We start from the raw sequence: 15,479 nt of genomic DNA on the forward strand, positions 1-15,479 counted from the left end.
TGCAAAGCAGCACGTATATTGTTGGGCACACAGTCAACCTCTTGATCGCCCTAAATGTTAACCCTTTCCCAGCCAGTGTCATTAGTACAGTGACCATTTTATAGTATTATCAATGATCACTGGATATGTCAGTGTCAGTCAGTTCTCCTCAGCAACAGTTAGTGTCAAATTGGCCACCACACTATTGCAATACCATTATAAGTCACTGATCACCGCCATTAGCAGTATAAAAAAAAATTATTTATATATATATATATATATATATATATATATATATATATATATATATATATATATATATATATATATATACCATAGTTTGTAGACAGTAAAACTTTAATGCAAACCAATCACTATACGCTTATTGGGATTTTTTTTTACCAAAGACATGTAGCAGAATATAATTTAACCAAAATGTATGAATTTAATTTGTAAAACATTTCTTTGTCTTTTTTTGTTTATATCACAAAAAATAAAAAAAACTCAGTGGTGATCAAATGCCACCAAAAGAAAGCACCATTTGCGTGAAAAAATTATATAACTTTCATTTGGGTACAGCGTTGTATGACTGAGCAATTGCCAGTTAAATTAGCATAGTGCTAAATAGGAAAAATAGCTCGGTCTTGAAGGGGGTAAATCCTTCTGGTGGTTAAACATGCAAAGACAGTTCAGCACCAACAGTGTTTTATGGTACATATTGTCACATAAACATAATTGTACTTAACAGAAGATGCATTGATGACAGGCGAATCCCTCCTACACCTCTGACTACTCATTATATCTGTGGATAGGTGTATACAGTAAAACCTGACAATTTAGCATTTGTAAAAAGTGAAATGAGGCTTAAGTTAAATAGACCCTGTAACCAGCTCTAAAAATGGCAGATAGGAGCACAGATAAATCAAATGTTTAATGCTTACTTGCAGTGTATTTTTCTTTCCTGCAAACTATTTTGCATTGACTTGCAACATTCCCCGTACTTGCTAGCAAATTTGACTTCTTTAGGAAATGTCAGTTCTATAGTCCCAATCCTTCTTGCCTGTCATGACCCTCTCCTCTTCTGGAAGTGTGTCATTACTGTCTATAAGAGATGAGGAATGTAGCTGGGCCAGCACAAATTTTATGTAATTGTCAGGGATGAAGGGAGTGAAGGGGACTACTACTGAGTGTCAGTTGAGTGACAGCTCTGGGTCTGCCGGGACTGATGAAATCCCATCCAAGATGACAGCTCCCAGCAGCAGTCTCAGGGCTTTTGAATATGTACACAAGGGACAGTTTTACAAGGTAATTAACATGGATAAATTACATTAAATGCACATTTATTCTTACATAGAGATTGAAATGAATTGTTTTTTTTTTTTTTTTTGCAAATATAAAATTGTAGTCTAAATGGCTACTTTAGATTTGTAAATTTTTGAACAGATAAAGTGAGCTTCATTAGCCGGCTCTATCAGTGAAGCATTTACACAGTTTGGAAATAAATGCTTATGTGGATCACTGACAGTGTTCCAGCTAGCAGTCACCTGGGGTTAGAATAATTCTGCAGCTGTTCAGTAAATATCTAGCTTGTTGAGGCAATGAGCGAAGGTTGTACAAATTCCACATGTTGAGTCTGCCTGCAGGGCAGCCCCTGCCAATAGTGTATAAATACATACTGTTACTGGGAGACAGAAGGAGAAATAATTACTTCTATAGCTGATTAGCTTGCAGTGAACGTGATGGAAGACCATTCTAAGAGCAAATGAATGGGATTTTTGGAAAACTCTCAGCATTGTCTCTTGATGATTTATTATTATTATATAAGGACTCATTTGTCAGGTGTCTGGTTTTCACAACTTTGTTCTCACAGTTTACAGTTCAGCTGATTAAATCTGGTCTAGCTAAAGGGGATCCATGCCATGTCCAATGTGTGTCCTGGCTCAACTAACTGCTGTACTTTCTGAATGTTCCCAGAAATGCATGAAAAGCTATATCTGGTTATGAACATAGAGTTGTGATAGTGATGCAAAACTTTTTTTTTTTTTTTTTTTTTTTATTGCAAATTAGCAGGACATAGTCCGTTGACCATTGCATTGACCTGTGGCAAACTGTGTATATACAGTCAGGTCCATAAATATTGGGACATCGACACAATTCTAACATTTTTGGCTCTATACACCACCACAATGGATTTGAAATGAAACGAACAAGATGTGCTTAAACTGCAGACTGTCAGCTTAATTTGAGGGTATTTACATCCAAATCAGGTGAACGGTGTAGGAATTACAACAGTTTGCATATGTGCCTCCCACTTGTTAAGGGACCAAAAGTAATGGGACAATTGGTTTCTCAGCTGTTCCATGGCCAGGTGTGTGTTATTCCCTCATTATCCCAATTACAATGAGCAGATAAAAGGTCCAGAGTTCATTTCAAGTGTGCTATTTGCATTTGGAATCTGTTGCGGTCAACTCTCAAGATGAGATCCAAAGAACTGTCACTATCACTGAAGCAAGCCATCATTAGGCTGAAAAAACAAAACAAACCCATCAGAGAGATAGCAAAAACATTAGGCGTGGCCAAAACACCTGTTTGGAACATTCTTAAAAAGAAGGAACGCACCGGTGAGCTCAGCAACACCAAAAGACCCGGAAGACCACGGAAAACAACTGTGGTGGATGACCGAAGAATTCTTTCCCTGGTGAAGCAAACACCCTTCACAACAGTTGGCCAGATCAAGAACACTCTCCAGGAGGTAGGTGTATGTGTGTCAAAGTCAACAATCAAGAGAAGACTTCACCAGAGTGAATACAGAGGGTTCGCCACAAGATGTAAACCATTGGTGAGCCTCAAAAACAGGAAGGCCAGATTAGAGCTTGCCAAACGACATCTAAAAAAGCCTTCACAGTTCTGGAACAACATCCTATGGACAGATGAGACCAAGATCAACTTGTACCAGAGTGATGGGAAGAGAAGAGTATGGAGAAGGAAAGGAACTGCTCATGATCCTAAGCATATCACCTCATCAGTGAAGCATGGTGGTGGTAATGTCATGGCGTGGGCATGTATGGCTGCCAATGGAACTGGTTCTATTGTATTTATTGATAATATGACTGCTGACAAAAGCAGCAGGATGAATTCTGAAGTGTTTCGGGCAATATTATCTGCTCACATGCAGCCAAATGCTTCACAACTCATTGGACGCCGCTTCACAGTGCAGATGGACAATGACCCAAAGCATACTGCAAAAGCAACCAAAGAGTTTTTTAAGGGAAAGAAGTGGAATGTTATGCAATGGCCAAGTCAATCACTTGACCTGAATCCGATTGAGCATGCATTTCACTTGCTGAAGACAAAACTGAAGGGAAAATGCCCCAAGAACAAGCAGGAACTGAAGACAGTTGCAGTAGAGGCTTGGCAGAGCATCACCAGGGATGAAACCCAGCGTCTGGTGATGTCTATGCATTCCAGACTTCAGGCTGTAATTGACTGCATAGGATTTGCAACCAAGTAATAAAAAGTGAAAGTTTGATTTATGATTATTATTCTGTCCCATTACTTTTGGTCCCTTAACAAGTGGGAGGCACATATGCAAACTATTGTAATTCCTACACCGTTCACCTGATTTGGATGTAAATACCCTCAAATTAAAGCTGACGGTCTGCAGTTAAAGCACATCTTGTTCGTTTCATTTCAAATCCATTTTGGTGGTGTATAGAGCAAAAAATGTTAGAATTGTGTCGATGTCCCAATATTTATGGACCTGACTGTAATTCACTGTGCCCCACTTAAACATATTATTATAATACAAGATGTATATAACGCCAACAGTTTGCACAGCGCTTTACAAAATGAAGGTAGACATTAGTTACAATACAATTTGGTACAAGAGGAAACAGAGGGTCCTGCTCGTTAGAGCTTACAATATAAGAGGAAGGGTATAGAGCTGGATTTTTCCAAATTACCAATTTGGAAATTTCAACTGCTTCAACTTTGAATGAATCGGAGGCACAGGCATAATGGCGGTGTCCTTTTTTTTTTTTTTTTTTTTTTTTTTTAAAACACATTCAGAGCTAAGATTTTTTTCCTTTTTTATTTAATTTGGCATTGTAGGTAATCTCAAATAATGACAGTGCACATATGAACAGTTGCTGCTAGGCTATGTTATTAGAAACATCTCTCACAGTTGTCTTTAGGGCTCCTCTCCCACGGCCATTCTGATCAGCTTTGTCTGTCAGTTTTTCAGGTTGACCTGATCGGAAGGTCCATGCATCCTTATAAAACGGTGGCTGTAAACAGACTTGTGTTTATTTACACCCACCTACCATCAGGACCACTAAAAAAAAAAAAAACAGAAGGGGATCTGTCCCCCTCTGTCTAGGTGGATCTGATTGGAGGGCAGTCAGGTGTAATCTGACAATCCTTTTGCTCTTTTTGCCCATAGAGCAGAGCAGGGTCTGTCCGTGTTCTATTACAGGTATGCCTTGATTTAAAAAGTGCTCTATAGCAACAGGGTTGCTTAAAAAAACACAAGTTAGTTACAAAGGCATTGCTAAGATTCTGTAAAACCCAAGCACTTGGTCACCCACAGCATCCCAGATAATCTGATGTGTCATATTGCCAGAACCACGGGGAAGTCTGGGAACATTCGCTCTGTCCAGGGGTGATCGCTTGTGAGCAAGTCTGAATGAAGGCTCTACGGGAAATATAACATTAGCACTATGCACAGCTAATGCCGATACCTGTTGCACTACAATATCCATACCTAGTGGCAGTGTTAATGAAGTGGGGGTTTAGCATTGCTCCAGGTGCCCAAGCATAACCACTCTACTATCTGACAGTTCACTATAAATCCAAATAAATCAAGTTGTTATTGTGGGGTTAGAGTTTCTTGCACAGAGCTTAGCTTCCTCTTGAGGCAGTGGAAGGGTTAATTGACCATACTGTCATGAGTCCTTTTACAGACTTTATTGGCTATCCTACCCATAGCTGATATTTCCATTGGATAGATTTTAGGACATTAAATTATATACCAATTTATTGTATCTCTTAAGAACTCTGGTGGAAAGATCTCTGTACCTCAGTTCCAGACTTCCCTTCCTACTTTGAAAATTATGGAGAGCATTCACATATACTCCAATGAAAAGTATTCCATTTCATTGGAATAAATTAGTGTATTTATTCATTATACATTTTATTTTTCTGGACGGTTTTTCGAGAGATAGAAATGCCAGTGTAAGAGTCAGTCTTTCAGAATCTGTGCATAATTGAATACCCGTTATGGGTGGACTGGCCCTTTTTACATGACTGGTAACAGGTTTTCACTGGCACTCCTAAATATTAAAACAGCCTGAAATAGGTTAGGCTAGATTGAAATTTCAAGTATCTAAAGGTGATAAAAGATCTCCTAGATGTTGGGTTGTGACAATCATATTGTTAACCACACTCCAAAACTTGCAAGCCAGGCAACAATTTTACAAATTTTTCTTGTGACATTTTGTTTTCACTTGGCACATGGCATGTCTGAATGCAGTCACTCTCCACATAATCTGTAATTAATAACTGGACACGGGTGGACTGACCATTTGGAAACTTGGGCACTGCCCGAGGGCCCGGGGTCAGTAGGGGGCCCCATGAAATGCCCCTGGTACCTTTTTCATAGGCTTTTTTGAGTTTGGGCAAGGACACAGGGGCCCCATGATCCCCTGTTGTCCGGGGGCCCCATGAGTTGTCAGTCCGCCCCTGACTGGACAACATAAGCTTGTTTTTGTCAATGTAAGATGTTATGGGGAAAAAGAATAGTAAAAAATAGGCATACATGCTATTTATGGAAAAAGGGTAAAGGTAAGATTTAAACATGAAATGATGGGTTGTTAATGGTACAGTTAAATGTATTTACAGAGTCAGTGCACCCAAAACTGATATTTCAGCTTTTGGTAGATTCTTAGGAACCACACTACCTGACGATTTGATATATAGTATCTCAGGGACTCTGTTGGTGAGGTCATTGTGCTTGAATTCCTCGGTCTACTGTGGCCAATATCTGGAACCCCTATTCTCTCTGTTGTATTTTTTATATTTCAGTAATAGAGAAAGCAATGGGGGTGGTGGACATTGAACCACACAAAAGTGGGCAGGAACAGCTAAAACTCCTAGGTAGGAAGGAGGCAAGTCTGGGCTCATGGCAATATGATCTTTGTTTTAAAAAAGTTACCCCAACATTTCATATTCCTAATATGTGCCTGCTGTACTTGTATGAAAAAAATATCCTGTTCTCTTTGTATTGCTTCCTTTGTGTGAAATACCTGATGTTCATGCCAGCCTCTCTGCTTTCCTATACACGTGTAGATTTTCAGACGAGAATATTCGGTGAATGGACAAATGTCATTCAAAAATTGTCTTTTGCTTTTAACATTTGACTTTAAAAGTAATGTAATTTCTGAATGATAACCACATACACTGGCCGAAACTTCATTTGATTGAGAAAAGATTTCCTTCCTGCCCCTTCAAATTTTCCCGTCACTGCTGTCGAAAATGAATATTGATTTGACCCCACTAAAGTTTAGAAAATCAAATGAATATTCTTGAAACAAATTCTCCAACATAAATATATACGTGTGTGGCCAGCTTAAGAATGAGGCACATCCTTCCCAGTGTGGTCAGTTTTCTGTCTGTACTGGGAGAACAGCCTGCCTATCCCCCAGTGGCCCTGACCTGTGCTGACACATCACTTGCACAGCCATTCATTGGGAAAATTAGTGTACTGCTGTTTACCCCATCCCACCCCCACTCTCTAAGCCCCTTCATACAGCTGGGAACAGAGATTATGTGATCACTTATATAAACAAAATATATGAGAGAAAAAAAGTATTAATTGTGTGTACACGCACGCACGCACGCACGCACGCACACACACACACACACACACGCACACACACGCGCACACACACACACGGTTTACTTTAATTTCCATTTTAAAATGACTAGGTTGTTTTACAAGGTGAGGGTTCACATATACTTTAAGTTTCAGGACCTGAAATAAATCTATGGCTTTTCTATTAAACATACCAGGATCCAGGTGGAGTTGTGCTTTATCTTTGTTTTGAACGATTAGAGCAATCTGCAGACTGCTGCGGCACTAAATATTATACAAGATAGTACTGCTCATTCTTTCCCTTGAATAACTTTTGGAAGGTTTATTAAGTGAGAGGAATGGGCATGTTTTTAACATGCCTATAGATTGTTTTAATGAAATTCATGTATTTCTACTTCTCTTTTTTTTTTTTTTTTTTTTTTTTTTTTAAGATTGCAGCACTTCATTGACTGCAGGGAATGGAGAAGAGAAATTTTCAGCTACCTCATCCTGGGAATGGAGAAGTGAGAATGGGGAGACAATGGTCTGGTCCCCGGGAAAGGCCCAACCCAATACCCAGGGGCTGTCCTGGGCTTCCAGTCATCAGTCTGACCGTGAATGGCTAGAAATAGATCTGGGGGACAGAAGGAAAATAACTGGTAATGATGTTCAATTGTCGGATGTAATTCATATTTCCACTACTGAAAATTAGGAAAAAAATCTTTGCCATTTCCTTTCCTAGCATAGGCCTCTTCAGTGAAGATTAGCATTTACTGTGTAGTGCTCGTCATTAAAATGTATCTTTAGGCAAAAACTTTTTCTTTTAATTTTTTTTTAATTAGTGTTTGGATAGTGGAGAGGGGTTAAAATCAAGACCCTTCAGGATTTTGTTGCTGTCTATACCCTTATTGCGAAAAGCCTTCCTTTTTTATTTTTATTGGTGCCCATTGTCATCTAAAATAAACTGAGTGGAAATCCAAATAGGTTAATGTTGTCCCCAGAACAAAGAGGATATTTTCCAATGGGACACCTGTTTAAAGCAGAACTGACATCTTCAAGCGGCCGGCTTCGGGGTCTTGATCGCTGTCCGCTGTTACTGGCGGGCAGGGATGACATCACTCCCATGCATGTGCAGGAGTTCCGTCAGACTTGGCATTGCCAAATTTGTATAGTGAGCTACGCATGCGCAGCTCACTGTACAGAGGTAGACAGGCATGTCTCTTTTGCATTAAAATGTTTGCCTGTCTGCCAATTTTTATTTTTTTAGCTAAAGATCTACTTTAAGGAACAACTTTGAGAGGAAAGAGTTGGGAAATTTCCCCAATAGTAAACAGACAGCAAAAAAGAAATTGACAAGGGTTGTAGTCCTTCCCTACTCTATCCAAAGCTAATTGTTTTGCCTATACAGTAAGTCAGTAAGTCCCCTACATATGAACGTTCAACTTTCAAAGATGTGAACATGTCCAATCATGTAAAGCTGGGTATACACACACTCAGTTAGTCTTCATTCAATTCAGCAGGCCGAATGATAGAAAACTGACAGATTGCCGTACTAACTCAAGTGATGTTGGTGTGGCAATCTCCTCATCTTTTGCTTTCTGTTCTGACAGGGAGGACTCCCGTCTGCCAGAATACAGCGATCAGCACTTGCAGCCATTGGCTACAAGCTCTTACTTTGTTGGACTTGCCTACAAATTGAACTTACGAATGTGTTGTTGGAAACGGAACTTGTTCATATGTATATACACTTTATGGCTGTTTTTTTGGATCTTCTGGGTTATAGTTCACAGCACAGAAAACATTATTCATAGATACAGCAGGTAAAATAAGTATTGAACATGTCACCATTTTTCTAGGTAAATATATTTCCAAAGAAATTTTAATTTCTAGGTATATTTACAAAGAAACCAAAACAAATACGTTCATAAATTAAGTTATTTGTGATTAAGTGGAATGGCATAGGAAAAAAAGTATTGGACACATGAAGAAAGGGAGGCGCAAAAAGGCATGGAAAGCAAAGACACCAGCTGAAATCTATCAGTAATTAGAAAGCAAGCATGCCTCTTTTCAGTGCAAATTAATATCAGCTGTTTCCATCTCAACTGATGGCCTATAAAAAGGTGTCTCATTACCAAGCAATTACACAAGAAACATCTCATAATGAGTAAAAACAAAGAACTCTATCAAGACCTTCGCAACCTTATTGTTGCAAAACATACTGATGACATTAGTTACAGAAGGATTTCTAATCTTCTGAATGTTCCAGTGAGCACTGTTGGAGCCATAATCTGGAAGTGATAAGAACATCATTTCACCATTAAACCGGGCCAAGACCAGGTGCTCCTCACAAGATTTCTGACAGGGGAGTGAAAAGAACTATCAGAAGAGTTGTCCAAGAGCCAAGGATGACTTGTGGAGAGCTTCAGAAAGACCTGAAATTAGCAGGTACAATTGTTTCAAAGAAAATAATAAGTAATGAACTCAACTGCCATGGTCTGTATTCACGCTCACCATGCAAGACTCTATTGTTGAAGAAAAAGAATGTTGAAGCTTGTTTAGTTTGCTGCACAACATTTAGACAAGCCTGTGAAATACTGGGAGAATATAGTCTGGTCAGATGAGACAAAAAGTGAACTCTTTGGATGCCATAATACACACCATGCTTGGAGGTCAAATGGCATTGCACATCACCCCAAAAACACCATCCCAACAGTGAAGTTTGGAGGTGGGAACATCATGGTGTGGGGCTTTTTTTTCAGCATACGGTACTGGAAAACTTCATATCATTGAAGGAAGGATGAATGGAAAAATGTACCAAGACAGTCTTGCTAAAAATTAGCTGCCATCTACCAGGATGATGAAGATGAAAGGAGGGTGGACATTTCAAAAAGACAATGATCCCAAACACAAAGTCAAGGAAACTCTCAATTGGTTTCAAAGAAAGAAAATAAAGCTGCTAGAATGGCCCAGCCAATCACCTGACTTGAATCCAATAGAAAATCTATGCAAATAACTGAAGATCAGAGTTCATAGAAGAGTCCTACAGAACCTTCAAGATTTGAAGACTGTGTGGAAGAATGGGCCAAAATCACTCCTGGGCAATTCATGCAACTAGTTTCTCCATAGAGGTGGCATCTTAATGCTGCCATTACCAACAAAGATTTTGTACAAAGTATTAAATACATTTCAGTTAGCATGTTCAATACGTTTTCGCTGTGTCGTTCCATTTTATTACACATAACTTACTTTCTGAGCTCATTTGTTTTGATTTCTTTGTATGTATGGATTGCATGGGTTGTTATCAACATGTGGTGAAAATGTCATGTCAACCTCACCTATTTACTTAGAAAAATGGGGACGTGTTCAATACTTCTTTTACCTGCTGTATATTTGGATCTGTTAGATGCCAGTTTCTAAATGACCACTTATTGGAAATGAGAAGAGCTAGCCTTTTTATTTTGTTTTTTATTCACTAAAACACATTCCTTTCCCTTGGTTTGTTTCAGGTATTGTCACTACAGGATCCACATTGCCAAACTTTAACTTTTATGTGAAATCTTACATAATCAATTTTACAAGAGATGGATTGAAGTGGAGGACTTACAAGGGAGCAATGAACAATGAAGAAAAGGTGATTTTTTTTTTTTCCACTTTTTTTTTTCTGTTTACATACATTGCCTGGAGAGCATTACAAAATGATTATGTCCACCAATGATATTTAGCACCCTGTCTAGCGATCTATAAAGCCTCATCAACATGGGCAGTGAAATATATGAAGTTAAATAAATTTATGTGCATTTGTAGGACATTTTTTTATTGCATACATATAAATGCATTCAGTATATTGAAATGATTGAATGTACACTGTGTGATTTACATGCATTTTAAATTTGTTTGCTTTAATTGTGTTTAGAGAAAATAGAATTCTATGTATTGATGGCCAGATTAGATACTCTGAATATGTCTAAAGGCAAAGTACATTTAAACACTGGAGAAAGTGATCTGTGAAGTTTATTTATAGTGCTCAGATCCATTCTGTATTTAAATAAAACACACACACAGTATGCTCATGTGAATATAGCCTAAGGGCTCATCTACAGTACCAGTTAGGGGCATTAAAACTATGTGTCGAGCCACTTATTTACCAAGTGCTTCACCTTTAGTTGCAAAGGCAGCGGCTGGGGATGTAGAAGCATCATGACCACAGTAGAAATTATCTTTTTCACGTTTGCCAGGTACTGCATGCTAAACACAACTCATTCAAGTGAATGGAGCCATGCTGCAACCACCCTGCAATTGAAAGCAATGCATGTGGTTAGGTTGCAGCATGGTAGTGTGGCATTTAAGGGGCTAAAACGGGAGGTAAGGAGGCAACATGTCATGAGCGTGGATCGCTTTTGTAGAAGAACGTCTTTTGCAGATAGTGGAAAGGATAGTGGATAGGAGAACTACAAGACTCAGCAGAACTCCACATGCCTCACCAAAGCGTGAATGACTTTTGTTTCATTTATCAGAGTCCAATACAGCTGGTGAGTTAGTGGGGAACACAGAGCTCGAATCACGTATTGTTTGTGGAAGAAGCACATGCACCAATTTATTATTTTCACATGAAGGACTTTATTCATTTTATTGAATTTATGTATAATGGTTATCTAGTTCATGCTATTTTTCATCAATTGTTTTTGGGCAGCTCTTTCATATGTATGTTGTTTATTGGAGAAGGTTATACCTTTGTAGAAGCAGCAGCCTACTAATTCACTGTTTCACTTTATTGTAAAGTCATTAAGCACACATTATTTGCTCACTTGTCCTGGGCGCAGGTTAATTACTATATATTAGATAGTGGAAACGAGCCTATATTGATTCGAGTGTATGGTCATTGGAGCAATTCTTGGCCACCTTAAGGGACCAGACACTGAGCTTTAGCACCAAGCATCGTGGCCCTTCAGGATTGATGATGTACAGTATGGGTCATGCCAGATAACCAGACCGCCTGTGGATTCACCTTAAAATATATGCCTTTACAGGATAATCCCAACTTTACATTTTGTTTCTCAAATTGTTTTATGCTTTCAAACCTCTTTTGGGTTTCATATATGAAAGCTTAAAGCACAAGTACTGTGTTGTCAGATGCAATCACTTGAATTTCTTGTCTCTAGTATATACAAGAAACAAATCTTGACAGATTGCTAAAGACAACATGCAGAACTATATTTTTATCTGGAAAAAATGTGACTCTAAGCTCACAATGTGTCTTTTGTAATATATTCATGTTGTAATGACTTGTGTGACTATTATATAGTGAAGTAAAGTATGTATTGTGCTGTTCAATAGGTATTGGAGGGGAACTCAGACTATCAAGATCAGACTCGTAACAACTTAATTCCTCCTGTTGTGGCACGAGCTCTCCGTATCATACCACGCACTTGGAACCAAAGGATTGCTATGAAAGTGGAACTTATGGGATGTGCTCTTACACAGAGTATGTACAAGGAACAGCACTTATACTGCATTGTTCTGTGTGGAATGCAATACACAAAGCAACAACATCCAATTAAACTGAAAGTATTACAAGATAGGAATAGGTGAACTGGTGTTATAAACTGTAAAAAAAAAAAAAAACTTTGGAGAGCAGAATTACCAGTAATACAATACAGAATATTATTGGTATCGTCCCTATAGGTTTATTCCTAAATATCACTATCTGTATTTGCTAGTAACGCCTTAAAGCTCAACTGAACTTTCAGTTTAAATCTGCTAAATACATTCAAAGTGCATTAAAACAAACGGTATTCAAGGTCTTAGAGTCCTTGTCCAAAAAAGCAGCACCAGCCTGTAGAAAATCCTCTGCCCTACCAGCATGCTGTAGAGCAGTGTTTTGCAACCTTTTTTTTCAGTCAAGGCATCCTTCAGTATTGTACAGTCCTGGGGTACACCAGTCTGAGGGCTTGTTCACACCAGGAGGTGCATTTAAACCAGGAGGTGTATTCAAATGTGCACACTTTTTTGCATGCTCCAGCACATTATATTTTTTTTAATGCATGGGGGTGCCATTACGAATTTATGGAATCCACACACTTCTGCAAAAGGAAGCACATTTTTGTGCAGTATAGGAAAACGTGATTTGTGGTAAGTATTTTGCCCCCGAATCCCCACTCCTAGCACAAATCCCCCCTCCTAGCACAAATCCTCCCTTCCAGCAAAAATCTCCCTCAAATCCCTCCTTCTAGCACCCCTCTCCCTACAACCCCATTTGCCCTTCCCACAAATCTCCCTCCTAGCACATCTTCTGTTCCTACTGTCCCTATAGGAGTAGAGACAGCTGCAGAGAAGGAGAGAGCCAGCAGGTGTGGGTTGTGCTCTTCCCCCCCCTCCAAAGCTCCTCTCTCTTGTACAATCTGATCTGAATAAAAGAGGGAGGAGAGCACTGTTAACTCCTGTGTACAGAGGAGGCAGAGAGCTCAGCCCACACTTCCTCCCAGCTCTCTCCCCCTTTCTGTACTATTGCCAGCAAAACACAGCCAAGCTGGCCACCCGACGTGTCCTTAGCATCTGTTGACATCATTGGTTGGTAGGACACAGTAGATTGGCCAGCTTGACTTTGTTTTGCTGGGAGGACCGGAGGAGGTGTGGGCTGAGCTCTCTGCCGCCTCTGTACACTGGAGTTGACTGTGCTCTCCTTTCTCTTCTATCCCAGGAGTTAACAGATTGGGCTGTTGCCACAGCACCCCTGAGGACTCCTTGCAGCACCCCAGTTGAAAAACACTGCTGTAGAGTAAGACATTTGCTCTCTGTGTGAAAGCTGTGGTCAAACATGCCCCCTGCTGAGTAACACCAATTGGTCTGCTATCATTAAAATTCACACTCCTTATTGATTTGGAGAGCTCTAGCCCTGGCTCAGCGGGGGACACTTGGACCTCTGCAGAGATCACTGCTTCCACATGGAGATTAGGAGTTCTTCTTTACCGCATGCCAGGGGACAGGCATTTCCAACTCTAAGACTTTGTTCTGATGCGATGCATATGACAGGCCTTTAACCTTGACCAGTAGGTGCAGTAACACATTTGTTCTCACAGCTAATCCATGTTTTTTCCCCACAGCTCACAACTCCTCCACCCACCCTATGTGGAAGAAGGCAAATGAAAAGAGGGCCAAAACACCAGTAAAAGAGGAAGAGAACATTACTGAGCCAGTTCCTTCAGAAGAAAATGACTTTGGTATGCATCTCTTTCTGAAAGAAATGTTAAAATAAAAATATAAATTAAAAAAATAAATTTTGTGAACTTCACAGTTTATCCAGCAACATTTTCTTCTCGGAGAAATAAATAATTTCCTTGTCTCCAATTTAGGGTGGAAACTCATTGTTGTCCTCGTCGCAGTGGTTCTGGTGCTGTGTTTAATTGTAACTGGGATCTGTATATGTATAGCACGAAGGTAGGTTCTCCTACACTGATAACATACTGGTTGGGGTGGGTGATGTCTGTGCATCAATACCTAAAACTGGATGAAGCCTTTGTTATTAGATATATAGTCTATATTGGGCAATATTTTATCTAATGCTGCAGAATTTTCTTCTGTAGGTTGTTCTTGTCACTGAATCTAACACAGTTGATCGTGGAACATAGAATTGCATTCTATCATATCAGATCATAACTGCCTATCTCTCTTTACTGCTGGCCAGAATTTTGGTCTTTGTTTTTAAATGGATTTGGTGGTATAGGGATGCTACCATATCTCCATACTTCAAATCTTGTCATGGAGATGGGAGTCTGAAAAGAATCATTGCTGATCAGAGAAGCAATGAAATATTGAATAGGCAACAATCTTGGATTTAGTCCTTAACGCCTTCCAACCAGGCCTATTGTAGGATGACGGCTGAGCAGGATCCCTATTATCCTGGCAGGACATCCTATGACATCCTCCCAGGATCACACCTCGCGTGCTCCCCACGGGCCATGCTTTGGCGCAATTACAGATCACTACACCGGCCCCCTGCCAGTTTCATGTGATCTGCTGTGATTGGTTACAGCGATCACATGACAGTTGTAAACAATGAATGTAAATCAAAGAAAAAAAGTGAGCGCTTTAAAGGACGAGCAGCTGAAACACATAGGACAACCAAAAGATTCCTCACATAAATATAAAAGTAAAGTGCAGCGCTAAAGAAAACAAAAAACAAAATAAAATAAAAGCACATAAAGTCAATAAAAATAAGTCCGCAAAAATATGAGGGAGGGGGGAAAGGGAAGGCCCTAGGCCAAAAAAAGTCTCAAAAAAAGAAGGACGACTTCAAATGCCCATATACACTGATCAAAGATGTATATACTGCGGTAGAGATGGAGTTTGAAGATGTAGTCAGGGAACAGAGGTAGATGCAATCCCCGGATCAGTGAAGATCCCCAGATCAAGGAAGCAATCGTTCCACAAGACAGCAAGGAAGCAGTCACAGCTCCACCAAAGAGAAACACCACTCCTTCACTTCATAACAGCGGCATCTAGGAGGAGATACTCCTCATAAAAAGAAAAGCCCATGGTGAGGTACATTTAAAAAGCATTTATTAAATAAAACAGGATGCATCCAGAGAATATGTGAAAATGCACACCGCTAGTGAATAAACATGAAAACTAGCAATGGAGGCGGAACAGGACT

General features: G+C 39.6%; 1 protein-coding gene across 1 annotated transcript in view; it reads left to right on the top strand.

The window, feature by feature from the left end:
- The window catches only part of DCBLD1 (discoidin, CUB and LCCL domain containing 1), a 112,169-nt gene that overhangs the window by 82,972 nt on the left and 13,718 nt on the right, over nucleotides 1–15,479 (top strand). Inside the window, exons 8-12 of the mRNA XM_089652163.1 lie at nucleotides 7,282–7,488; nucleotides 10,336–10,460; nucleotides 12,164–12,311; nucleotides 13,930–14,046; nucleotides 14,179–14,263. Coding sequence (XP_089508289.1) covers nucleotides 7,282–7,488; nucleotides 10,336–10,460; nucleotides 12,164–12,311; nucleotides 13,930–14,046; nucleotides 14,179–14,263 — 682 coding nt within the window. The remainder of the gene's footprint in view (nucleotides 1–7,281; nucleotides 7,489–10,335; nucleotides 10,461–12,163; nucleotides 12,312–13,929; nucleotides 14,047–14,178; nucleotides 14,264–15,479) is intronic.

This window comes from Staurois parvus, unplaced genomic scaffold (genome assembly GCF_062004578.1).
Source record: "Staurois parvus isolate SC_StPar_1 unplaced genomic scaffold, SC_StPar_1.0 ptg000672l, whole genome shotgun sequence".
NCBI classification, from domain to species: Eukaryota; Metazoa; Chordata; class Amphibia; order Anura; family Ranidae; genus Staurois; species Staurois parvus.